The sequence below is a fragment of the Brassica rapa genome, chromosome A09, assembly GCF_000309985.2.
Source record: "Brassica rapa cultivar Chiifu-401-42 chromosome A09, CAAS_Brap_v3.01, whole genome shotgun sequence".
Classification (NCBI taxonomy): Eukaryota; Viridiplantae; Streptophyta; class Magnoliopsida; order Brassicales; family Brassicaceae; genus Brassica; species Brassica rapa.
In genome coordinates this window covers 44,011,724-44,037,902 of record NC_024803.2, presented here as the reverse complement: position 1 = coordinate 44,037,902, position 26,179 = coordinate 44,011,724, and the positions used below count along the sequence as shown (strand labels likewise).

The 26,179-nt window shown below is 36.1% G+C and overlaps 5 protein-coding genes and 1 pseudogene across 5 annotated transcripts; 3 read left to right on the top strand and 3 right to left on the bottom strand.

The window, feature by feature from the left end:
• Positions 1 to 13: 13 nt before the first annotated feature.
• LOC103843558 (protein AGENET DOMAIN (AGD)-CONTAINING P1) lies at positions 14 to 451 on the bottom strand. The gene has a single exon (XM_009120295.3). The coding sequence runs from the start codon at positions 449 to 451 to the stop codon at positions 14 to 16; it is 438 nt and encodes a 145-aa protein (XP_009118543.1).
• Positions 282 to 2,134, top strand: LOC103843557 (ribosomal L1 domain-containing protein 1). Its single transcript, XM_009120294.3, has one exon. The coding sequence runs from the start codon at positions 1,145 to 1,147 to the stop codon at positions 1,919 to 1,921; it is 777 nt and encodes a 258-aa protein (XP_009118542.1). The 5' UTR covers positions 282 to 1,144; the 3' UTR covers positions 1,922 to 2,134.
• A 1,399-nt stretch (positions 2,135 to 3,533) lies between these two features.
• On the bottom strand, positions 3,534 to 4,738 carry LOC103843556 (ras-related protein RABA1a). Its single transcript, XM_009120293.3, has 2 exons — positions 4,360 to 4,738; positions 3,534 to 4,191 (listed from the first exon to the last, which is right to left on the bottom strand). Exons 1-2 carry the CDS (start codon positions 4,581 to 4,583, stop codon positions 3,744 to 3,746), a joined length of 672 nt encoding a protein of 223 aa, XP_009118541.1. The 5' UTR covers positions 4,584 to 4,738; the 3' UTR covers positions 3,534 to 3,743.
• Positions 4,739 to 4,983: 245 nt separating this feature from the next.
• On the top strand, positions 4,984 to 6,151 carry LOC103843554. Its single transcript, XM_009120292.3, has one exon. It carries the CDS (start codon positions 5,315 to 5,317, stop codon positions 5,933 to 5,935), a length of 621 nt encoding a protein of 206 aa, XP_009118540.1. The 5' UTR covers positions 4,984 to 5,314; the 3' UTR covers positions 5,936 to 6,151.
• A 2,469-nt stretch (positions 6,152 to 8,620) lies between these two features.
• LOC103843553 (probable CCR4-associated factor 1 homolog 1) lies at positions 8,621 to 15,119 on the top strand. The gene is given in 3 exon segments (XM_033278366.1): positions 8,621 to 9,755; positions 9,757 to 12,309; positions 12,387 to 15,119. Coding segments are annotated over 2 exon segments (1,113 nt in total). The 5' UTR covers positions 8,621 to 8,664; the 3' UTR covers positions 9,779 to 12,309; positions 12,387 to 15,119.
• A 1,566-nt stretch (positions 15,120 to 16,685) lies between these two features.
• Positions 16,686 to 25,510, bottom strand: LOC103843838 (annotated as a pseudogene).
• Between the last annotated feature and the right edge of the window lie 669 nt (positions 25,511 to 26,179).

Below are 26,179 nucleotides of genomic sequence, written 5' to 3'. Positions count from 1 at the left end.
AACATGTCAGAATCTAAGAAGCACGTTGTTGCCTTGCTGCTGAAGAAACCCAGTGTCCGTTAACCAAATCAAAATGCCTTCTGAGACGTTCAAGTGGGTACTCGCACACATCATTGGTCGTGGGAAAGTAAACGGAGAACATATCGCCTTTTTGTCCGATAATCTCTCCGAACCACCACGCGTCTAAGTCGAAAGCATCAACCTTATCATGACGTCTAAACGTTGACGGCTGAAATAATTTGGGTGGCATCGGACGGATTTCGTCAGCGGAGATGATTTCGATCAACGGCATAGGGTCTTCACCTTCCGTCACAAGGTTCTTGTACTTAACCTTGTAGAAGGAGCCGCAGGGAAGCTTGGACAACACCTTGGCCTCGAAGTAAGACCCGAAGAAACCAACTTGTTTGCTGCATACTTCAACTTTATCTCCTTTCACGAACTTCTCTTCCATTGTTAAAGAATGTTTATCACTGATTTTGTGTTTTATTTGTGAAGATACAAGAAGAGGGGTATGTGTGTATTTATAAAGAGTTTGTTTCCTTTTTTGTAATTTCCTTTTTCGTTTCGAACTGCTTGTTGTTTCCTTTTCTTCTCTGTTTTTTTTTTGTTTCATTTTCGTAATTAAATGGAAATTATATGATTAGGCAATGAGGATGCGTATTATTCTATTGACAATCTAATGTACATGAAACTCTATTGATAATCTAATGTACATGAAAGTGACTGTATATTCACTGGTTATCTTATATTTTACAATTAAGGCATAATTGATAATTTTGGCAAATATTACTAAAAAGCATGTGTAATGAGATTCTCAATCTAAATCCAAATGTAAATATTTTATATTTTAATTTATGAATCTCTCAAAATCACAAGAAAACTACTTTAAAATATTTTTATCTGAGTATTCAATATCATTAATTCTAATATATTTTATTTTATTACATTTTGAGACATTTTTTAGATCCTGAAAAACGCCGTTAAAAATAAATTACAAAAGAAAAAGGAAACGGCAACGCTGAACGCTTCATAAAACTCGTACAATAACAGTCCTAAACCCTTTGTTTAGATCTCAAAACCCTAAAATCGCAATTCTACCAGTCTTATTCGCGCCGCCGCCTCTCCCTACTACTCTCACCGTAGAATGAGCTCCCCCGCCGCTCCTCCACCGTTATACCACTCGAAAATCGACACAAAGAACGTCAACAGAGCCTTAAAGTCTCTACTAAAATGGCGGGACTCCAAATCCAACCCCCAGAACTCATCAGAGCCCCTCGATAACAACAACAACAACACCGACGGCGGCTTCGTCTACCTAGTCGTAACCCTAAAGAAGCCTCCCCAGATCGACCGCACCAATCCGATAACGATCCCTCTCCCTCACCCTCTAATCGACTTAATCGAATCCCCTCCGGAGCTTTGCCTAATCATCGACGACAAGCACAAGAACAAAATCACGAAGGAGACGGCTCTGAAGAAGATCGAAGCGGAGAAGATACCAATCACGACCGTGATCAAGGTCTCGAAGCTGAAGGCGGAGTTGAAGAAGCTGGAGGCGGAGGGAGGGAGGCGGCACGAACTCTTCTTCGCGGAGAGGAGGCTGATGCCGATCTTGCCGAAGCTTCTGGGGAAAGAGTTTGTTAAGAGGAAGAAGAGTCCGATCGCGATTAACTTGAGGAGCGGGAACTGGAAGGAGCAGGTTGAGAGAGTTTGCGAATCGGCTTTGGTCTACGTGGGAACGGGGACGTGTAGCGTTGTGAAGGTGGCGAAGTTGTCTATGGGGAGGAAGGAGATTGCGGAGAATGTTGTGGCGGTTATGGAGGGGATCGCTGGTTCGATTCCTGGGAAGTGGAGGAATGTTAAGTTGTTTCATTTGAAGTTGCTTGAGAGCTTGGCTTTGCCTGTTTATGAATCGGTTTGAGATGTGGTGAGCTCTTGAATGTTTTGGTTGGTTACAAGTTTTTGGGTTAATTTTAGTGGAGTTTTCTCTTATATGATGTTGCTGAAAGTGTTTAGATTATGCCGAGATTGAACTGAACAGAACCATTACAATGCAACATGTGACTTGAATGCAGAAAAAACACTTCCTTTTCAGGTAGACGTAACAAATCACATAGAATGGCTTTAGAGATTACATTTTTGTTATGTATATGAAAGAATCAAACTTTCATACTTTATTTGAACGACTTTGTATCCAAAAGTGAATGTTAATTTGTCCAGTCAAATTCTTTCAAAAAAAAAAAAATTTGTCCAGTCAAAAACTTGTTCACTAGAGCTGCGTTTCATCTCATGCTCATACGCTAAAAACTTGTTCATAAACTCAATTCCGACACTTTCCTACCAAAAAGTTACCGAGTTGAAACCACTTTAACTTCCAGACTCAGTGTTTAATCTGTATGTTTGTCAGTAGAGCTTGGGAGTTCGTGTATTGAATCAAAGATAAAACCTCTGTAACAACTAAAACGAATGAGCATGTAACAAAACAGAAAAAGGGTTTGTACTTTGCAACATAAGTATTATGAAAAATGACTTTGTAAATTATAATTCTTTTTGTGAACAAAGCAGTGTGATGAAAAACCAATCATTAACACTTCATAAATGGTGAAAGCAAAAAAAAAAAATTTTTACAGAATAAATCTAATGGTTTTTTTTTTTTGAAAAAGGGCTTTCATATTAAAAAACGATAAATGTTACAAGATAAGACATGAGTCTTATAGTTTGATAAAGTTTGCATGAAAAGATTGAATCTCAACCAATGAAACAACCAAAGTTGACTAGAATAACCAACACTGCAATGAAAGGCAATAACTAGTGATAAGAACCACGACCGCGGCGGCCACGCTTCCCTCTCCCTTGAACCGTCTTCCATTCCATGTCTTGGTATTTGCTAGGGGGTTTTGTTTCCCTCCCACCTCTTGTCAAGCTGAGCGAGCTAGAAGGCTCGGTCCCATCTTCATCCACTCCCACATCTCTTGACCCTTTGAACTGAGCAGGGCTCTCAAATGCAAAGGGTGTATGTGTTGTGGCTTGAGGACCAACGACTAAAGTTTCACTAACCTCAGTGTTGGTAACGGTTGATGGAGATGACTCCATACTGTGGGAGTAGGTTGTGAATCTACTAAAGTGGGTAAAGTGGGGATAAAGTTTGGCGAGGCAGTCGGGTTCTCCTGTTGAAGGGTAGGAGTAGCTTCTAGTTCAGATAAGAGACCTTCAATCTCTATGGTATGTTTCTCAGGCTCATGGGCACCATCATCTTTAGTTTGAAGAGAAGTTTTTCCACTAACATAGATCATTTTTCTGGATAGTTGGTGCAGAGTATTCAACATTATCCTTTTGCTGCATAACAGTATCAATATCCACAATAGGAACTCCATCAATGTGTTAAAAGTTTATTGCTCTTCTTTTAGGAACTCCAAACAAGAACCTGATTGTTAAAACAATTCTCATTGTTAATACCTGCGCATATGAGACTTCAGATGAGCACATGATTACTACTTCACCAAATCTATAGAGAAAAATAAAACCAGGTTACGTAATGGAACCATAAACAGTTGTTTTGCTCTTGAAACGTTACTTGGGTGAAGATCTGCATTCGTCTAGTTTATTACAAGTTTATAAGTGGTGGGAAGACAAGATAATGATAAATTGTACATTCAATTTTAAAAGCCCTTACAGGCCAAAGTTCTTTTTGTTTTATTGCAAGAGCCACCCTAACCAGACCAAACCAATTCTACAATCACACTCTAGTTAGAGCAACAACCCATTCTCTTAAGAACCGATCCGTCTTCTTTAACGTTAATCGTCTCTCCTTTCTTTGGTAAACCAGACGAAGATCCTCCTTCTCCTTCTCTGTTGGTTCCATCCACGCTTCTTTTGCTCACTATCTTATGAATCTGAGCCAACACTTCAGTGAAGGCGTTTTCAACGTTGGTCGCATCTAACGCCGACGTCTCCATGAAATAAAGAGACTCTCTCTCAGCAAAGGCTTTAGCTTCCTCTGTTTTAATCGCCACCAAGTGACGCAGATCGCACTTGTTACCTATAAGCATCACCACTATGTTCGGGTCCGTGTGTCCTCGCAGCTCTCTTAGCCATCTCGCTGCGTTCTCAAACGTAGAGTGCCTTGTCACGTCATAGACGAGTAACGCACCTACAGCTCCTCTGTAGTAAGCGCTTGTGATCGCTCGGTATCTACCAAAAAACCCATAAACAATTCAAACATATTTATTTATTTATTTTTTTCAATTCAAACATATTAACAAAGAGACAGAACCACAAGAGATGTAATAACTTTTCATAAAAAACCAACTTTATGATTGAAATTAACTACTAATCAGCTTTGACACGTCATCATCATACCTCTCTTGACCAGCAGTATCCCAGATCTGAGCTTTGACGACTTTGCTATCGACTCTGAGCGTCTTGGTAGCGAACTCAACGCCGATGGTAGACTTTGATTCGAGGTTGAACTCGTTCTTTGTGAATCTCGAGAGAAGATTCGATTTGCCGACGCCGGAGTCGCCGATCAAGACGAGCTTGAAGAGGTAATCGTACTCTTCGTCGACTTTGTAGCTACCAGCCATGAGATGGGAGAGAGAGAGAGAGAGAGAGAGGATCGAATGATTTTTTTTTTGGTTGGCTTTACTGTTTGTTTTGTTTCTGATGATAATGATTCAGATAATGACGATGAAAAGCTTTTGTCGGGGCTCAGAATCGCTTATGCTTCTTTTTTGAATTTTTAATAAGATTTTTTTTTGTTGTTGATTAAGAAATTACTACTACTTTCAAACTTTACTTATGGTTGACTTTTTAGTTTCCCGCTTTTTAAACTACATACTATTATTTATTTGTTTAATTTCCTCTCATAATATCATTTATTTTTGAACCTATAAGTTTTTTTCATCAGTTGTATATAGGGGGATTCATCAGATATTCTAGATACACAATTTATCAGAAATTTTAGATACACATTTATCAGTATTAGGTAAAATTGTAATTTTTAAATATTGTGAAGAGTTATCAATCTTGAATTAAATATACACAATTTTGCTTGTTGTATGTATAGAAACTAGAAAGAGCTACATCATGATTATTCATTTTTATTACAAATGTAATTAAATTGGATAAGTTGATCACCATATGTATTAGTATAAAACAAATGATAAGTTAGTGCGTCCCTCTCTTGTGGGCTATTGTAGTTTTCTCAGTTCAGTTGAAGAGCCCATTGGGCTTTACGTAGTTTGTCGTTTTATTGTCCGATTGCTTTTCCGGTCTGAATGACTCTTTCCGTTGTTTGGTTTGTCTTTAATGAGTGATGGAGCTTGAAAAGGAAAAGAAAGATCCAAAGGAGGCGAAAAGTAATGGGAAGATGAAGAGTGCGGCTTCGATTCCGGATAACTACGTATCCATTCTTCAGCTCCAGGAGCGCTGGATGAAAGATAAAGAGCGGAAACAGAAGGAAAGAGAGATTGTACAGAGAGGAGTGAAGCAGCAGGTGAATGCCGTAGAGGAACCAAGGGTGAAGCTCGAGGAAATGGGATTAGGCGCTGAGAAAGAGGGAATTGAGGTCTCTGCAAACGAAGATGGAGGAGATTCGAGGAAGAAGAAATGGTCTAAGAAGAAGGTGAATAAGAAGAATCAAGGTGGGCCTGTGGAGGCGGTTGTAAAGTGTGGATCGAACAACAATCCGGTGAAAGAGGAAACTCAGGGAGAAAAAGTAGTTCAGAACAGAGAGAATGCTGCTTGTAACTCGATCGGTGTGGAAACTCAGTTTAAGCAGCGAGTAGAAGAGGGAGGAAGAGATAGAAATGTCAACGGAGCTGTGAGATTGAACAGCGGAAAAGGTTATTACAGAAACCAGAAACATGATTGGTCGTCTACACGTGTAATTAAGGCAACAAAGACTATGGTGTGGGTGAAGAAAGGGGGAGAATGATGCAACTGGTGGTGGTGGGAATGGCGTCTGAAAGCATTAGGTCCAAAGTCTAGTGTTTGATTCATGTTTGGATTGTTGCATTGTAGTGGTCTGTATATAATCTTAGAGCATCTTTAATGGTTCCCTTTAATTGATCACATCTGTAAGTACTAGTCTATGTGACTACCGCTGAATCTGAGACCAACTATTGAAAGACACTTTTTGTTAAGCCTGCCATTACGGGTGAGTTTGAACTAAGATTTTCTTATTACATTGTCTCTTTCTCTACAAGTACTTCAACAATCTTGTCCATAGCTTCACGGTTGTTCCTTATGTGTTCCAAAGCTATCTCATAGGCTTTGTCCTGATAGTGTCTTGACCGCTAAATTAATGCATTTGCAAGCTTCTCAGACCATGGTCCAATTTCAGACATCCCAAATGCTGTCACCATCTGCAAGTATATAAAGCAGTGAAATATTGGCCTTGGTCCCAAAAAAATTTGAAGATTTTTTATTAAGAATATGCCTTCAAATTAAGTTTTTTTAATTAAAAGTTTTAAAATAATGTATATAAACCTTGGAATCTTAGATCTGGTCCTGGGTAACTGAACAAAAAGGGAAGCTAGGACTTTGGTAGATACATGCTTAGCCAAACCGGTGATCTGTTGCAAGTCACCAACTGCTCCAGTTGTCTTCTCAGACTCACCAAAGATGACTTCTTCAGCAGCTTCTTTTAAGAGGTTTGTAAGATCAGCTCCACTAAATTCAGACGTTCTCATGGCTAATATTACTTTGAAACACCATTCTCAAATTTCTTATTCCCTGAGTGAACCTTGAGTATCTCTGTTCTTCCCTTAACGTCTGAAACACCAACAGACACCTGCATTAAGAACAACCAGCAGTACAAGATCAATGCAAATGTTTCAAGATGTGTCCTGTCCACTGGCCTCGCGGCTATTTCATTAAAACTCTGTTTGTTTTTTTCTCAGTCCTTTTTATTACATTCGATGTTCATTTTGATTATATCCAACTGTATTTATCATGTACAAATTAAAAATCTAACTCGAGAATCATAACATTGTAGTATTTTATTTTTAAAAAGTTAAATACTACTTAATAACAAAAAGGAGATTTTACAGATCCCTTCACATAAAAATTGGCTTTAATCTTTTACTTATCTCATTATTAAACATTATTCAATCTTTCTTCTTTGAGAAGAAAGATTAAACATCCCTAATAATTAAGTCATAGCTTGGGAGATTAATTATAGTTGTAAAAAGACACAATGTCGAGGAAGACAAAACATGGAACATATAAATTTAGCAGTTGCGGGCGGCGAGGTATTCAAGAGCCAATTCGCGCGGACTCTTCCCTGACATCAGCTCAGTCATCGCTGGCGGTAAAACCTTCACGGTTACTGTCCATCCTTCCACGTCAGTCCCGCTGAGTGCGAGTGCCTTCTCTTCTGCAAATTCTCCACGGAGAGTCACTGTACTACATTTATTGCTGATAGCATTGGTATCAGGATGTCTAGGCACATCCACGTACTCAACCGTTCCACAGGATCCAAAATGTTCCTCAAGTGATCTGTCGAGATCAAAAGGATCGAGGGAAAGATCATATCCCTCCACGCTAATACGAACCTTGTTTTTGACAAACAAGTAATGAGATTCGATCGTATCCTGCAAGGCTCCAGCTATAGGCATCTCAGAGACAAGGGTACTCCTAGCTGAGCTACCGATCTCCTCAGGAGGAGGAGCAACTTCTGTAAAGACACGGAAGAAGGTTTTCTTGCTGCTTCCCACCTCATTGACCTCGTCCACTACAAGGTAAGCCACTGTGGGAATTTCCATTTCTGTACGCATGACGTCAATAGTGAGGAACAATGGATCATCAGCATACTTTCTGAACACAGCGTGCATGTCCAAATTGTTCACGTGAGGTTCAGGGGAGGTGCTGTACCAACCAACCACAACGTCACGCTCACTGACGCTCTCGAACATACGAAGCATTGACTCGTGGTGGGTCTGATCAAAAGACCATACGGAATCCTCCTTGAAAAGCACTGCGTAGCTGTTGGTGACACTAACGATACCACCGTGCCTCCAGCCGAGAAGAACACCGACACCACGCCTTCCCGTGTTTTTGACGACGCAATGGTGCTTGTGGAAGATATTACGCAAGACAAGTGGATGAACCACCACCTTCTCGATCGTCATTGGTAACTCGATTTCTCTGATCTGTTTTTTCCAAGACTTTTGTTACTTATCTCAAAGTTGCCTTTTTGTATGAATTTTTATTTTATTTTTGTTAAGTAAAGCTAGATTTCTTTTTTTTTTTGGACGACAAGTAAAGCTATATTTCTACAATTTAGTTTAATGAAGAAAGGATAATTTCTAAAATCTAACTCATTATCATTAAAAAAAAAGAATATCCAAAATTGGAGCGGATTTGAACAGCTCAGATACGAGAGATCACAACTCACTCAAAGTTTTTTTTTAAAAATTAATTGGGGAGCAAGCTATGATAAACATCTTATTAATTATATATCAGAGATAATACCCAATAAATAAGGAAACTGAGGTATACCGATTTTATTAATTAAAAAGAAAAAAGGAAAAGATAAAAATAAATCTACCTTATAAATCAAGAACCCTAAAGGTTACAAATCAAAGCAGACTTATCGTATTCTCATGCCTCTTCCTCCTAAACAAAGAGCCCTAGATTTTTTCTTCTTCTGCAACAGAACCGATGAACGTGAATCATCATCACCGCTTAGGACCAGTACCATGGACGAGGACAGTATGGGCGGAGAACGTTGATCAAGAGCTGGCTTGTTTGAAGGAATGTCTTAAGCTATATCCAAAGATAGCTTTTGATACAGAGTACCCTGGGATCATGCACCGGACATACCTACACTCATCGGACGATGATTGCTACAAAACCATGAAAGTTAACGTCGAATCGTCAAAGCTGATCCAATGCGGCTTCACTTTGTTCAACGCGAAGGGAGAGATTGGCGGCGTGTGGGAGATTAATTTCTCCAACTTTGGTGACCCCTCGGACACGCGCAACGAGAACTCGATCGATTTTCTGAAGAAACACGGCGTGGACTTGAACAAGATTAGGAGCGAAGGAGTGGATATGTTTAAATATAACTTTTTCCCGAAGTTTTTGTCAGCCCTCTACTCCCAGAAGCACGTGGACCACGTCGAGTTCGTCGCATTCCAAGGAGCGTACGACTTTGCTTACGTACTGTCTATTCTCAACTATGGAAAATTACCTGAGACTCGAGGGGAATTTGCATCAGAGGTTGTGAGAGTCTTTGGCGAAGTTTACGACTTGAAGGTGATGGCTGGATACTGCGACGGGCTCGGTGAACACCTCGGTTTATCTAAACTAGCTCAGCTTCTCAATATCCCACGTGTGGGAAGAGCGCACCATGCAGGTTCAGACAGTTTAATGACCGCACTTGTGTTTATCAAGCTCAGACATGTGTTTGAAGACTCTAAGTTTGCTAAAGGGATGCTCTATGGAATTGGGAAAAGAATGATGGTTACTGCTACTACCACCACCACAACCATGCCTTCTTCGGTCTCTATGCCTATGATGTGCCAGCAGAATCTAGTTTCATATCCTTCTTCGGATATGATCTTCCATAATGGTTACATGCCAAGCTATGATCATAATAATCAGGTTCTCTTCTGGAACCATTTAGCTGTTCCGTGGATGTCTTATGATAATGGTATGTATGTCGATCAGCTTAATCATGTACCGTCGAGCACATTCGCATACCCGTATCAGACACCGTATGCTGCTGATTACCTTGGTCAGCTTCCGGATTTACTACAATAATTATTGCTAGTTTGAGATTTTTTTCCAGCTTTTAGGATTTATTTAGATGGAACTGGGATTTTTTTTTGTTTTATTTTTCTAGCCTTGGTTTTCTTTAATATTGATGGGTTGTTTTACTCTATCAACTGTGGGCATGCTTGTCTGCAATCTGTTTTAAATAAAACCAAACTATTCTACATATCTTTCATGAACTATTGTTTTTCTTTCTTCCTCCATACAGATATCATATATTATGCACATTGTGTCATCCCTGCTCCAAATGGCTATAATATTAGGTTGCTAGTGCTCTGTATGAAACTTGGACAAATTCTAGGTAGCATATATATAGCTAGTGACTAGTCTAAAACCACTACTTGTTAGGTGTGCACTAGCTAAAACTCAATCAAGAATCATAATGTTGGATTGTGGAGAACTATAGTTTCTACTTAATTCAGCAGAAACGTTATCCTTGTTTACATTCCTAGGAAGTGGCCAGGAAATTTTGAATTGAACCTTTGGTGCCTGCATCAACGTTTAGATAGATAGTTATGCGTCTACCTGTCACAGTCAAGCTGTAGAAGCACGGTCAGTATGTTTGTTACGGAATGCATTCATAGAAGTGTGAGTAATAGGAATTTACTGAAAACATGTGAGAAGATGCGTATTAGTTACTTTATGTTTGTCAACCTCCACTCTTGTATCATTGATACTGGCTCTTGGTAGCTCTACTGCCACAACATAGTTATGTTCATATTCCACAACATTCGATCTCACAGACCAACCAGGAAACAGCCTAAATTAAATCTTTGCCATACTAATCAAACTGCCTGTATGTATTTTGTTTTTGAAGAGACAAATAATAGTTTGAGAAGTCCACTAAAATTCGAAAAATTATCATAAAGTTTCTTATTACATTGACATATCGTCTTTAAGCAAAGGTAACGCAACTTGCATTGTCACAGACTAACGAGTCCGAGCGGTAATTTTTACGTAAAAGAACTGCACCAAACTCAAACAACCAGCGGTTGTTACTCCTCCAAACACCACTCTCGATCCAGCTTGAGACGACTTCTTTTTTCGTCAATGTTTTAAATACAAATTAAACGTTGTATTTAAGTAGCGCATTTTGCTCGAGCTTTGATGCCTTTTTTTTGGTGGAGCACTGGCTTTCTTTGAAATTCGTCGAAAACCCATGGGCCAGTAGTTGACCCAACTAAGAGCGGACCAATTGATAGAATATATCCACTTGGAACTGCATGGGCCATTTATTAATTTTTAACAAGTTTTCTGTTTTTTGCATTTTCTCAATTACCTAGTTTCAAATAAAACTCGATTAATTACACTAACTGATCGTAATCGAAGTGGACCCCAAGAATCCCGAAGAATCAGTCAAACTCCGTTAAGATACCTAGGGAACAGACCCAAAGCTTCTTGGTATATATGTACATGATTACACCTTCTTTTTTTTTGACGTAACTCAAATTAAGTCATGAATTCTTCTACCGACGTTGAATCTCGAAGTAGTCGTCATCATCTATGGTGGTGAGTATCAAGTTCAAGTGTTAATACTTTTTCCTTTTGTTTTCTTATACAAATTAGATATTTGTATTAACACATCCATGTCTGGTGAATTGTTTGATTTATATATATATTATGTCTGGCGGGTGTAGGAAGAGCAAGTACTTTATTTACGACATTATGATGCACATTCTTTTGTTGGCCTTCAATGTCACGACGTTTCTGTATGTGAGACATCACAAACTCCCCATCCCTGGAGATATGTTGCTGTTAGTTATTTGCTACGGCTTTACAGGCATCGTGGGTGTGGTTTCATGGGGTTTCATCTTAAAATACACTCCAGAAATGGACTTCAGAGGAGGCTGCACGGATCGCCTTAGCCATTTCCTAGGTTTTATTTTTCTCATCATCTTATTCTATTCTATTTCTCCAGTATTTGCTCTTTGTTTTGGTGTTCCTTTTTCTTTGTTGTTTTTATCCGTTGTTATTTACACTACATATGTATTATGCCGTCCTCTCTAGTTTGTCTCAAAAAAAAAAAATTTGCCAACTACTAATATTTTTTAAATAAAAAAATTTAGAACGAAACTAAATTAGTAAAGGAAATTGAATTTTTGACCTAGCTATACTACACCCACGTTTTTGTTTGTATTCTTTCTTTTTACAAATTAAATCCATAACTACAAAACAACTTTCACACACGCAGACGCAAAGGTTGCGCATAACTTAGCAGGAGCCATACACACGAAGGGAGCAATAAGTAGTCACATGCCTTTTACACCATGCATTTTTTTTGTTCAAAATCCAAAACTACTCTTACGCTTAGCTCTCTATCTCCTCTTATCTCTTATGCTATGTGATTTTATCTCTTACAATCCTATTGTCTACAAAGCTCTATGTTCTGACAACTACATCGTGGTTTCTCAACGTGTTCATCCTAAAATACCACGCACACATCAATTCTCCCCCAAGCATCAATCATTTACTACGTCCAGAATTTTTGAGAGCAACCAGCATCCACATGTGCTTGCTTTTGTGGACCAGGTTTGTATTCTATGTTGATTAAACATTTCAACGATCACAAAAGTACAACACTAATCTCTGTAAATCGAAACTGACAGGGTGGTGATGACTATCCCGATGAGGACATGCCTGGCGCTGTCAGAAAATCTCATCAGCCAACTCCTATGCTGAAGAAGAGTTTCCCGGACAACACCACATGTAGAGATGATGATCCTGCAATTGGACAAACTCTGGTGGACCCCCATCTGCACAACCTTCTCAGACTGATGCAATTGGTAGCTCCGATGATGAAACTTCTGTTTCCAAGAACCCGTCACACCTTAGAGCTCCACGAATGGAGATTTAGCGCTTACAACAGAGTCTGAAAACACATTTGCTATCCTTATTTTTAAGAGTCAGTCCAAAAAAGTACACGAACCCTGTGTGATACTGTGATCTGGCTATTGTCATTTTATGTTTGAGATGTAATCCTGAATGCTTTTGTTTTAGACTTTAGTTATATCAATTTTAAGAGTTTAAATTGAAAAGAGTTTGTCCCTCCTATTATTGGCTGAGTTATTTAAGATCACACCCTGAGATTATAACAATTATGTTAAGTTGAAGCTGAGGATAACAATATTCTCAAAGATAATCCTCACATCGAACCGATGGAGTTCCAAATATGACATCCATCGACACATTTTTATTTTTTACCTTACATATCAACAGAACAGCTCAGCAACAAAAAACTTTGCCCTCATACACTTTGAAGCAATCTGTAAGAATTATTCCCAAATCATCTCCTTCTGTACAAAACCCGCAGTTTCCTTTCGTTACAAGTTTTATTAAAAGCACACCTTCATAAACAAATTCCTAACTTACTACTTCTTTTCAAAACATTAAAAAAATCTTTGTTTATGAAAAACAAACATGTTACCCTTTTGTTCAAACCAACGACAGTCGACAGGTCCCTCCAACTAATTTAAAATGACGCCAGAAAGAATCAAAACATAACACATTCTCAAGAAGATTAAAAACAAAGCCCAGGTTACAATGAAGCTAATCATTTTTCACTTGCACGAGTTAGTCAATACTTATAATATTTATCAGCTCCTTTTGTTACGTTCCACCGCTGTTAAGCCAGAAAGAAAAGGTTTCCACACGATCCCGTTAAATAGCACTTACAACAAAATAACCACATTCAATCTGTTAATTCCACACGCAATGGCTCAAAAATAGCATCAACTTTAAGCGATATCTTACATCTCAAGCTCTTATTAGTGCCGTCGCAGATAACCTCCCCACGTACGCAGCCTTAGCGAAAAGAGAACCACCTCAACCATAGGGGTTAACCGACTTCAACACTGTGGGCTCACCTTTTTCCCTTCCCAACAAACCAAAAACGAAGACACACATCACTACTTCAGGTCCCCACCGACTTAAAGAACTATCAATATACAGTCTATTACAACTCTTAAACCAAACAAAACTATTAATTAAAATGAAAGTAATTATATTCCATCTACCTAATCAGTGCCGGCCCTTAAAGCTCGTGAAGCTAGGGCTTTAGGCGGAAAAATACAATAACAATTAAGGGCATAGTAATTGCAGAGCGTTGTCCGTAGTCTAGTGGTTTTGTTCCTCAATCTTGTGCATTTAGGTCCGGGTTCGAATTGAGTAGGGAGCCAAATAGCTTTTTTACTTTAGGCAGTATTATAAACTGGGCCGGGCCTGCATCTAATAATCATCCACATATAGCAACCTAACCTACGATTAGTAAGCATCCACAAGGAACAAGAAGAGTACGAACAATGATAAACAAAATCTGTTACCCTGGCCCGCAATAAATAAAAAGCCCAAATTTTTTTGTCATATCCCCTATATATTAATCCTATCGTATTTTCGTACTCACATATCATCACGAGAATGATTCTTAAAATTGTTAGAAAAATAAGTTAGTCCATATAAACATATACTATGCTTTTAGTTATAATAACTATCAAATTAATTAATAGTGTACAGAATAATATTTTTTTCCTTAAATAAAAGCTACAAAATTACCTAATATGATTAACATATATAACAATTAATTATTATGAATAATACATATTGATAACAATTTTTCTAACCCCTCTCTTTTTTTGCTTAATTGTATACTATTAAAAGAATTAGATTTTTTCTTATATGTTATATATTGATTTTTTCTTATATGTTATATTTTGAATTTTTAAAAACGACTATAAATTACTAAAAATTGTAAAAGTCTTATATTGAAAATTTTGTGATCAATGGTTTAACTTTTTTTTTTAAGCAAGATACAAATGATCATATATCGTAGGGGTGGGCGTTCGGATACATGTTCGGGTTCGTATCAAATATTTCAGTATAAAGGTATAAAACCCGTTCGGATTCAGATATTATCCGAACTGGTGTAATAAGTGATGTGTTTTGTTGTTCTAGAATTAGATAATTTTTAGACCGAGTTGGTGAATATATACTAGACAGACAATTATGTTTCGAGCCTGCACTTATCTATACTATACTAAAAAGGAGATATAAGCTCCTTTTAGAGTGTCCACGTAGGCACAAAAAATCGTTCAATCAGAGAATCCGAAGTTGCCACGTCATCTCATTTATTTTTCTGTAAAAAAATAAAAAAATAATGTAAAGGAAAGGATCGAACCCGGGTTAGTATGACAACAATATATGGCAGATACCACTAAGCCGTTGAAACTTTATTGGACACATATACAAAAATCACTAAATATGTAATCACAAACTCTTATGTACATTTACAATAATATAGATTCAACTTTCAATACTCTGATACTTTGTTTTGTAAAAAAAAAAAATGCTTAATAAGGAAAAAAATCTTAAATACAAAAAACTCTAAAATTAACAAAAAAAACTAATAAAAATTAAATTATGATATCAATTGAAAGCTTTTTAGACAATATTAATAAAATATTTAAGCGATAATTAGATAAATTTGATTTTTTTTTCCAGTCAAAAGTTTATTATTAATTAGCATCAGTTATTTCAAGATGTTTAAGAAAAGATGGACTTAAATGATATATATGAACTATGAATAGTAGTACTTTGTAAAGCTGACTTAGATAACACATATGCACATCATTTCTAATCCTTTTTGATACCTAAATTCAATTTCTTCAGAGTAGTGATTCAACAAAGAGATCGTATGAGATATTGTTTTGAGATTCAAATTTGTTTCTTGACTGTTAAGAAGATTGATAACTGTAAAAATGTCTCATTCGAATATGATATGTCTATAACCGAGTCCCCAACATGAGACAAGTTTGTTTTAAAGTAAATAATTTTATTTTTCTTATATCATATAATAAATATATATTATTTACTGATAATAAAAATATAGTTATTCATCTATCACAAATAACTATGCAAATATGTGAATCAAATACAACAATCAAACAACATAATGATTCCCACAAATAAAATTTTAAAAATATATTTATGTTATGTAGTCTTATTTTATATTCTTTAAATAATGTAATACATTATTATACATTATTTTTTTAGAATTGAGAAATACATATAATATCTTATCTGCGCGTAGCGCGGTTAAAAAATCTAGTATTTTATAATAGCTTGATATATTAGATTTGAACACTAACCCGTTAATATAGTTTGCGAGTGATTCTTTTTCAAAATTTTGATTCTTAGATATGTATCTGAAGTAAAACTAAATTTTACAAATGTCCAACTTTTTAAATTGACACTTATGTAATTCACTGAATTCATATAAGAAGTTAAAAAAAACTTAACTCATATCAGTGAAACAAAGACGAGAACGAAATCACAATTTTATAGAGGTGGAAAATGAAATCACTTATGGAAAGTCATTAGTAAAAAAATCGAGAGCAGAAAACCTGATTTTCTTTCGTCATTATACAATCGATGTTGTCTATTTTGTTTTGGAGATTTGTGTGAGCCGTAAAACTCAATTTCTTTTTGTGGACGTGAAGTTTTAAAAATAATTAAAATAAGATGTAATACGTTAACTCTTCAACAACGATGATATATTTAAGAGACCAATATTTGTATTCGTCATTTTATAATCGATAAAGATTGTAGTGTTACAAAATGTTAAAACCTTTTAATAAATAAACATTATTATAAAAACTTACTCCGCGCCTGAGCGGAGATTATCATCTGTATAGTTTTACAATTTTGACACGAATATATTAGGTGAATTTACAGAAAACAAAATACTGTATTTTTACTCAGTGTGGGATTTGAAAATATTATTTATTTATATATTTCAGAATTGTAATAAACATCTAAAATAGCTAACTGAACCTGTACGGGCCCTTTATCAAGTTTTAACTCGTTTTGCTCTTTGGCATCTTTTTTCTATAAAGGTTAATACGAAGCTTTGGTTGAAACCCAATGGGCCAGTATTTGACCCAACTAAGAACGGGCCAATTGATAGAATGAATATCCAATTGTCTGCAGCATACGCCATTTATCAGTTTTAAGTTTTAACACGTTTTGCATTTTCTGTATAAGGTTAACCAACTAATTGAAAACCCATGGGCCAGTAGTTGGCCCAACTAAGAGCGGACCAATTGGTAAAGAATATCCCAGGATTACACGAGCAATTAATTATCGTCGTGTCGTCTGCATAAAGCTGAGGCAAAGCGTTAGCCTCCTTTGCAGTAACGCCTTCTGCAGTCCTGTCCACAATGTAACATATGGCCATTCGTTCTTGGAGACTATGGTCTCTCCGTCTACAGATCCTACATGAGCTGTAAACGCAGCCATCTTGTCGTTGAAGATGAGCTCGGTGAGCTCTACGGGCACTTCTCTGTTCAAGTGTTCACCGTATCTGGCTACAGCTGCTACTCCGTGGCTTCTCTTGTGGGCAAGTGTCACGTGAGCACGTTCGAGTTTTTCTTCTATGCGTTTCTTCTTTCCTTCTAGAAAAGATCTTATTGTTGCGTTGACAATATTCGTTGCATACAAAAGAAACAACAGCTTGTTAACACATACAGGTTCACGATCAAATTTGGATGATACAGCTGAAGATAAACTGTGTACAAGATGCAACTGCATACCGGATGGTTAACTCATTGAAGTACACGGAACATGAAAACAGCCAATGCATCAAGTGAATATGGATTTGACTCGGTTCCTGTAATGTAAAAAACAATTGCAGAGAGTACATACATAAGATGCGCCGAGGCATATTAAATCATCATTGTATTGATACACAGTTACATACCCTCAGAATCAGGAACGACTGGAACTGCAGAAGTCCTAGTCCTCCTACACACGTCTTCGATCTAAAAGGAAAACACAATAATTATAATGAACTGAGACTTGTTTAGAGACACGGACCGTGGAAAAGATATCAGTTCAGCAACTAAATGTTGATATGGGCATTCTCTAGTTCCACAATACAACCTATCCATGTTTATATATATTAAAGGCAGGTTAATTCAAAAAATTATTTCAGTCAACTTATTATGATTTGCAACAATATGATCCCTCTTTTTTTTTTTATTATTATTATTATTATGTTGCAACAACTTATAGGCAACAAAGCAACTTAGGTAACAAAATTTGCAATGTTTCTGATAAGAATCTACTCGATGCTAGCTTACAAGAAGACGGTGATTGTAGCAGATTCTCAGCGTAGGACTAGTTACCCGTCTCCAGACGTCTTCGTTTGGGGCATTTTTGTCAGCCAACATAATTGATTGAGGCTTTTTACGACGTTCATCAGCAACCTTTGGCCAATATTTTCCTGTATAGGATGTAGAACATATCATGAGAAGGCATAGCACAACTGAGAGACCATAACAATTTTGGGAAAAAAAATCCCGAATTTTAAATACCTTTGACGAGATCACCCATCAGAGTATGCACTGGCCGGTCATCTCCAAGGCCTCCTTAGGCGTTCAATAACTCCTTACAAAGTGCAGATTTAGCACATCCAGGTATTCCTGAGACACACATTAGAGATGAATCTTAACGTATTAGATCCTTCTTTTATTATTGACTTATGATTGGTTTGAATTTCCATGCTTACGTGGACACCCTAAGAAGTCTAGATATCTCCTTTTTAGTATTGTATTGATTATTATTATTATCTGAATTACCAAAACAATCAACTAAATTTCTATTAGAAATGTAATAACGACTACCATCTTTAAACAATTTAACAACGGAATACCTGGAAAGAATACAATTAATCCCTCATAGACAGCTTCCTTCACAGCTGGCTCGGGAGTCGCTGGTGTCACTTCCTCTTTCTTCACAAGATCCCCTTCTTCATCTAGATAACCGTCAACAAGGGCCAAAAAGTCCTCAGATCTCACTAGATTCCCAGCAGACCCTATCAAAACTTGATTCTTTGAGCTCCGTTTCACGTACTGCTCTAGGAATGGCTCAGCTTCGCTTAGATATATTGATGAAGATAGCTGCTTATTTCCACACTTTCTTTTTATGTTCGCACTTCTGAATATTATTAAAAGAAACAGAGTATTTTTTTTTTGAAAAAAGTTCCAATAATAATAGATGAGGTTAGTCTAGATGTGTAGAGTGATTCTGTTACCATTCATCAAGTATTTTGCAAAGTTCTTTCTGCTTTCCATCAGAAGTACCCCATATTTTCATTTGCCTGGATACAAAAACAATGTTTAAAAAACAAAATCAAATTACAGCTTGATAACATCAAGAACCGCCAATATCTCCACCCCGGTGCTCCCTCTCTTTAGATACACAATCAATAACTAGTCTAACCCATTTTGATTTACAATTCAAAGCATGCTAACCAGAAACCAGGATTGCAAAAGCCATCACTCTCTCTAGATCTATATGTATTCACATGGAGAAAGCAGCTCACCTAAGGTAATAGGCTTTGTAAGCTGCCGGCCCCTCTTTAAATAGAATTGATAGGCCATTGCGGACCAGAAATGTTCTCAACTGTCAAAGAAACGAAGACATGTCTTATAGGTGAAAAAAGGAATAAAGTGCAACAAACCAAAAATTCCTCTAGCCAGAAGACCACCTTGAGAGAGAAAAATACCTTATATGTGAGAAACTTCAGTTTGATCATTAAGTTAGCAACATTATCAGCCAAACCATCTTTTCCTTGTTGACCACTATTTTCACTGGCATCTTTGACCGCATTATCATTGCTTTTCAGAGCTATCGGGTCCCTCCCTTTGTTTGACTTGAACAAATTAATATCAACAAAGAAACCTGAAAACGAAAAACTCAAAGAGAATCAGTAACAAAATATAATATCCAATTATTCTCTGTTTAGCGAGACCAATGTTAATTAAACTTGCTAGGAAAGTTAATTTTCACAAATACTATGAACTACAGAAAGTAGAGACAACGTTATCAAGTCTAGCAAATGAATCAGAAAATGGTGTATAATTATTGTCTTTTAAGAATAAAGCTAAAGAATAAGCAACAAAGTATATTTACCTCGATATAAAGGCCACAAGCCAGGCGTGTGCCTGGAAAATCGGTAACTGTAGGGTTGAGTAAACATAAATCAATCCTTTCTTAGTTCTATCAAACTAAAAGGCATAAGCTATTTACGAAGTCTTTAAAGATAACCTCATACGTTTCTCCTTCATCAAGCGTATCATTTCCTGTTGAATAAAAATATTCAGTTGTTCATCAAAAACACATAAAAGCATGGCAACTGGTAAATATTAATGACATGAAAGAACGTTACAAGTGAAAGATGCATATATATATATATATATATATATATATATAATGTATCAAAAAATACGCAGAGCTCAAGTTACCTGTAGTTTACTAGTTGAATAATCTGCAGGCTGAGATTGAAGTTGTAAGCATTTTGAATGCGAGTCTACAGATTCATCTCCAAACCAGTCCAAGTCACTGGGGCAAAAGCTTGGGCCAACACTCTTTAAAAGTGCTTTTATTTGCTACTCAACAACACCCACAAAAAGGAAAAAAAGGCCTCTCTTAGAATGAGAAATCTTTTACTAAGAGATGACAGCAAAAAACACAAAAACACTCTACAAGTTTTCGAACCTGTTCCTCGTTAGATCTGTGGGTAGAACATATCTCTCTTAAACCGAGTCCCAAATCAAGATCAGCTGAAATATTGAAAAAAAAAACAAGGAAAAGAAAATTTTAAATATCTACATGGACTTGAATAGCATGGAATATTATGAAACTAACGCAAAAAATAAACAAGGATAAGATAATGCACCTCCATCAAAGGGTGGAGGAGGATGATCTCTCAAGACATTTTCCATATCTCTGGCGCTCCCACTGCTCACTATACGCGCCACAAGACCCTCTAATATCTCACCCTGCACCTTCACATGGTCCTTGGAGGCTGCTCATTTTCATCCAGAATCACTCAATGAACTTCATCAAGTTGAAATCTTCGAAAAGCTAATAGGAATTCTCAAACAGAAAAACACATGACTAGAAAAAGGACAAAAACATTACCTGGGGCTGAAATATCAGCTACTTCGTCAAGAGCTCTACAGACTGAGGTTGCTGTCCCTTCTTCACAGAGTGCATCAAATGCAGCAAACAAAAAAAAAAGAGGTCACTTATTTCCTTCACAAAAATACACGCAACCACAACTGTTAATAATAATATACATAAAAATTCTTCCAACAGTGTGTTCATCCAATCATATCAGCATATGGCTGCTCCTAGCAGAACCACAAAATCTCTTAACGTTTGAATTTCATGGAGTTGGACTAGCAAATACATCAACCAGATTCTATCAGCATAGTCTTACTATACATAAGTTGAGTAAGCCGACAGGAGCGTGCCTGTTTCAAGCTGTCCACGCAAGGTTGTTCAGAGATATCAAAAAGCTAACTAGAGGAACATTAAATTCTTGTAACAAACAAGACATTAGCTAAATGTTAATTAAGTTACCTTGTCAAAAACAGCCAAACGTGATTTGTTGGTAGACGCCATTTCCGGCAAAATGCAAATATTTCGGAAGTTGAATAGAACTTGGGTTACCTAACTCGGTAACAGCCGTCATTATTACTGCAAGATGCAAATCAACATTTCTTAACTAGAAGGCTTATTTGACTTCTATCATATACTACATAGTTTTGAAAGGCAGTGATTCTGAACATCTATAAAAGAAAAACACTTCACCATAATCATCCAGAGGGCGTTGACCGTGATCTCCAAGAACAGCTGTTACCAGTTCCATAGATATACACATGCCATTTTTTCTGAGGAAAGATAACATATTATGAGATATCCTGTTCTGGCAATTGATTAAGCCTTGATCATATGAAAATTTTGATTGCTTAAGGTTCTGTCCATGGAAATACCTGAAGAAAATCATTAAATTCTGCCTCCTTCTTTGACGCCTTAGTTCCCCAAGCCTCCCTAAATATCCGCGAAAGAACGAAAACACCAACCGCAGTATAACTGCAAATGAAGCATTGAAGTTAGAGCAAGCACCAGAAAGATACTCATAACAGCTTCAGAAATGAAAAGAACAAAAAATGTAGTAGTAAAACGCATTTGCTTCATCACAATGTTTTTAAAATCTATCTCCACTACAGCTTCTAAGTGTCTGGAATCTATATATATATATATAAAACGACACTCCCATCAGCAACCAGCAGGAAAACAAAAGAAATACTGTTGGGCATGACTAATTCATAAGATGGACAAAGCAATATGTGCTCTAAGTGAAAAATTAAGGAAGAGCATAAACCAAATCTAAATCTTGAGTATGGGTTTATTCACTACTGGTTTTGGCTTTGTCTATGATTATTTGTGAAAAGCTCGTTAGGAATAAATGAGCTTACATATTACAAAAACTGTTCTTTGCATATGCTCCACCACTGTGACCGGCATACATAAAGGGAGAACCTGAATGCTTAAGAGATACCTAAAAAGGGAGAATTACAAAAAGTCAGTAAATTACAACTTCAGTGTGTCAAAAGAGGTATATTCACATATAGAGTGTATGTAATGTTATTTATACCTCCAGCGTTGCCAACCCCTTAGATACCATCTCAATCATCCGTTCTCAAACTTTGGATAGAAAGTGGCTCTGATCTGAGCCTGACAATAACTCGACTTGTCCACGGTAAAATCTTCCAAGAAATCACCTTTTTTTTAGAATTTTCTCTGATTAAGACTGACTTTTGATGCCGAAGATGATCCGCTAACGGTGCCATATGACTTAGGCATCCATACTTGAACATTATTAGTGTTGCTTTCCTCAAGACTCAACCCACCAAACTGTTTGTTCACTGCCTCTGCAACAACGGATACAGAACGATGACTACTGGATCCAGATGGAGCATCCATCTTCGGCTTTACTTGCCACTTCTGATCAGCCTGAGCTCGCTTTATCTGCCACCACAAACAAAAGGTCAAGTCCTCAAGTTAACTCTCAGTAATCAGAGAATAAAAAAACACATAGTTATAGTAGTGCACCACAAACTAACGTTCTATTCGCTGCGCATTACAATCAAAACCCTAAAGGTACAGATTTTAGAGAGATGATATAGAAATTAGATAAATTTGTGAAATTGCTAAAATAGAGGATATAAATTTATGGAAATATTGTAAAAGCAGAAGTACCCCACCTGCTTTTTAGGCATATCCGAGGAAGAAGATTGAATTGAGGAGTTGAAGCAAAGATGGCGAGGTGAGGTGACGAAGGGAGAAGATGATCGGAGAAGAGAGGAGGTGAGAGAGAATGTCAAGAGTGTTCTGCGTGGTATCAAAGACATCCACACGTGGAATCTTCTAGTACATACCACGTAGAGATATCGAGATGGAGTCTCTCCAACAAAGCGGTGAGGTTTTGTTTAACTGGCTGGCAGGAAGACGGAGTAGACCGTAGAAAGTGTTATGGTGCGGTGAAGAGCACTGTGAAAAAGATGGTCACGCTAGTTATTGGGCCAGATATGGGCCCTGTTTCACTGCTGTTGGACCAGAAGAACATCGGGAGAAACTAACTTGCGAATCCGGATGAGTACGGCATCATCAGATTTAAAGGGTTTTTTTTTTCGGTTAACCGTCCGGTTCACAGAACGAAAACATAACCAAATTGATCGAAACTCGGGTCGATGTGATCGGCTTTTTGGAAGAATTCTACCAGCATAAACCATTTCTCCATTTAAAAAAAATATATCATTGCAAATAAATAATATTTTTATTATTCTAAATAAAAATTCAATTATTTGAAATTTGTGATCAATCACATAATAGTGCATTATTATTAACTAGTATTCAGCCCATGCTATGCATGGGAATATTTTTGCTTACTAATAAAACCAGATTTCATGTGTTATATATAACTAAAAATAACATGTATAACTTTGTTTTATCAGAAGTATAAGTGTATAACATACAAAATAATGTAAAGTGAAGTTAGATTTTTTTTTTTTTACATTGATCTTATTTAGCCCGTTGAATATAATTATTAGCGTAAAGTTTTTTTCTTTTTTGCTTTTTTTTTTTGTTTTTTCTTTCGGTATTTTTCCAAATTCTTGACGTGCAATTTTATGCTTCTTAGGTTTATTATATTCAGTAATTCATTCAGTACCTACATCTATCTACAAAACTAATATTATAAATCAAATAAAACAGTAAATAAATCAGCATCTAACAGACAATAAATGATCTTTATCACTTAATATATGCTACTTAACCTTTTAAATCTATATGATATAAATGATATGCTCAAAATCAGACTTGAAAAAACCTTGAAAGTCTGATTAAATACTTTTATTGACAAAAAGACATGTTAATTTGAAAGCATGGTAAGAGATCTACATATATGGATAGTCAGACATTATTTTAAAGAACAGACGAAGAGAACAAAGAGAAGTTTGCAGATTTTTTTTTCTCAAATTTCAGTTTTTTTAACCATCCTTTAAAGTTATATATTTCGAAACTACTTCAAAACATCACCTTAGAAAATATATAAAATCATTGATGAATTTGCTAAGTGCCTATTATTCCCGACACTCAAGAGGATACATAAGAGTTGAGAAATCATTACTTTTATCATTTTGTATTGAGATATCAAACATCTGAAAATGTGTATTGCAAATACTGCAATATAGCTACTAATATGTACCTCTGTTAATTAACTTTGTCTTAGAATTTAATCAACGTTTTCATGAAAGCACCAATAGTGCCATCTTCAACACTTCTTGTCCCTCTCGCCCTACAACCATACAAAAACCAATTTATGTACTAAATATCTAAAACAGTATAGCCAATAGGTCAAAAATATCGAAGTCCTCACCATAGTTCAATCAACATTTTGATGCGAAACCTATTGAACAGTAGACAATCTGATCCTTTCGTGCTCAGTTAATGGAAGCGCATTCACATTAGACGGAAATCACTTTACTTCTGCTTTCTATCTATTTCCAGCCATTCAGATCCACCGTATCCCCTCTTTCTCGAACGTCATTAGCCACAAACCAATTCCGATGAAGCAATGTAGTGATCCGCCAAAGCCAACGAAAATGTACAAAAAGGGAGATAATGTCAATGAAATATATTGGTTGTTGATTATGTTTACTTGAGAATCGAACTCAGCACTGGCTCGTGACACTCCATACGGTGCAATTCTGAGTTATGGTTTTGAAACTGAAGAAGGAGCATAGGCCTTTCATATTATGTTTCAGATCGATTGGGAGTTCTTTTTGCTGTTTTTTTTTATGGAATATATATTTAAGAGTGAGAAGCAATAGTCGTCTAACTACAGTATAATCGATAAGAGGAAATAACCAAAAGAAAATGGGCGTGACAACAACACAACAAATGCACGTTTGTATTTAACCGTTATTCGTCAATAAATAAAGAAAATAACGAATTGTGAAAGATTCTCATCTGCAAGCTGGAGCAACCGTCTGGGCAAACGTGTAATTATCTTCGTGACGGACCGGGCTGGTTCTTTACCTTGAATCTAAAAGAGAGCTTTTTAAATAATAGACTTTCTGTATTTATTTATTACTTCTCCAAATAATTGGGTTAAGCAATAGTAGTAGTCATATATAACTATAATCGATAAGGAAGTAACGAAAAGAGGAATATGGGCGTGACAAAAAGCACGTTTTGTATATAAGTATTTTATTTGATTTAGCAATAAATAAAGAAAAAATATGAAAACCGTCGTTATTCGTCAATCTATACTAATAAAAGAGACCTTTTAAGGCTCCATAGAGCGTCCACATAAGCAAGAAAAACTTCTTCCGAAAGATGACACGTGGCATAAAATATAGTTTTACATTTTAATATTACTAATTTTCGAAAATTATAAATAATATGTAAACATACAACATAAAAAATGAAAAACTACATTAAACACATGTAATATTACCATTTTTCACTTGAAAAAAGACGGCTTATCTCCAAAATGTAACATTACCGTTTTATAAAAAAATGTAAAAAAACATTATATATAATTTCAAAAATAATAAATATATGTAAACAAACAACATAAAAATGGAAATACTACATTAAACATATGTAAGATTACTATTTTACATTTTTTTTTTAAAAAATATGTAAACATACAACATAAAAAATGGAAAAACAACATACACATATGTAAGATTACCATTTTTCACTAAAAAAAGACGGCTTATCTTCATAATGTAACATTATTATTTTGTAAAAAAAACATTATATATAATTTCGAAAATAATAAATAATATATAAACATACAACATAAAAAATAGAAATACTACATTAAACATATGTAAGATTACCATTTTACATTTAAAATAACAATAATATGTAAACATACAACATAAAAAATGGAAAAACTACATTAAAGATATGTAAGATTATCCTTTTTCACTAAAAAAAACGGCTTATCTCCATAATGTAACATTACCATTTTATAAAAAAA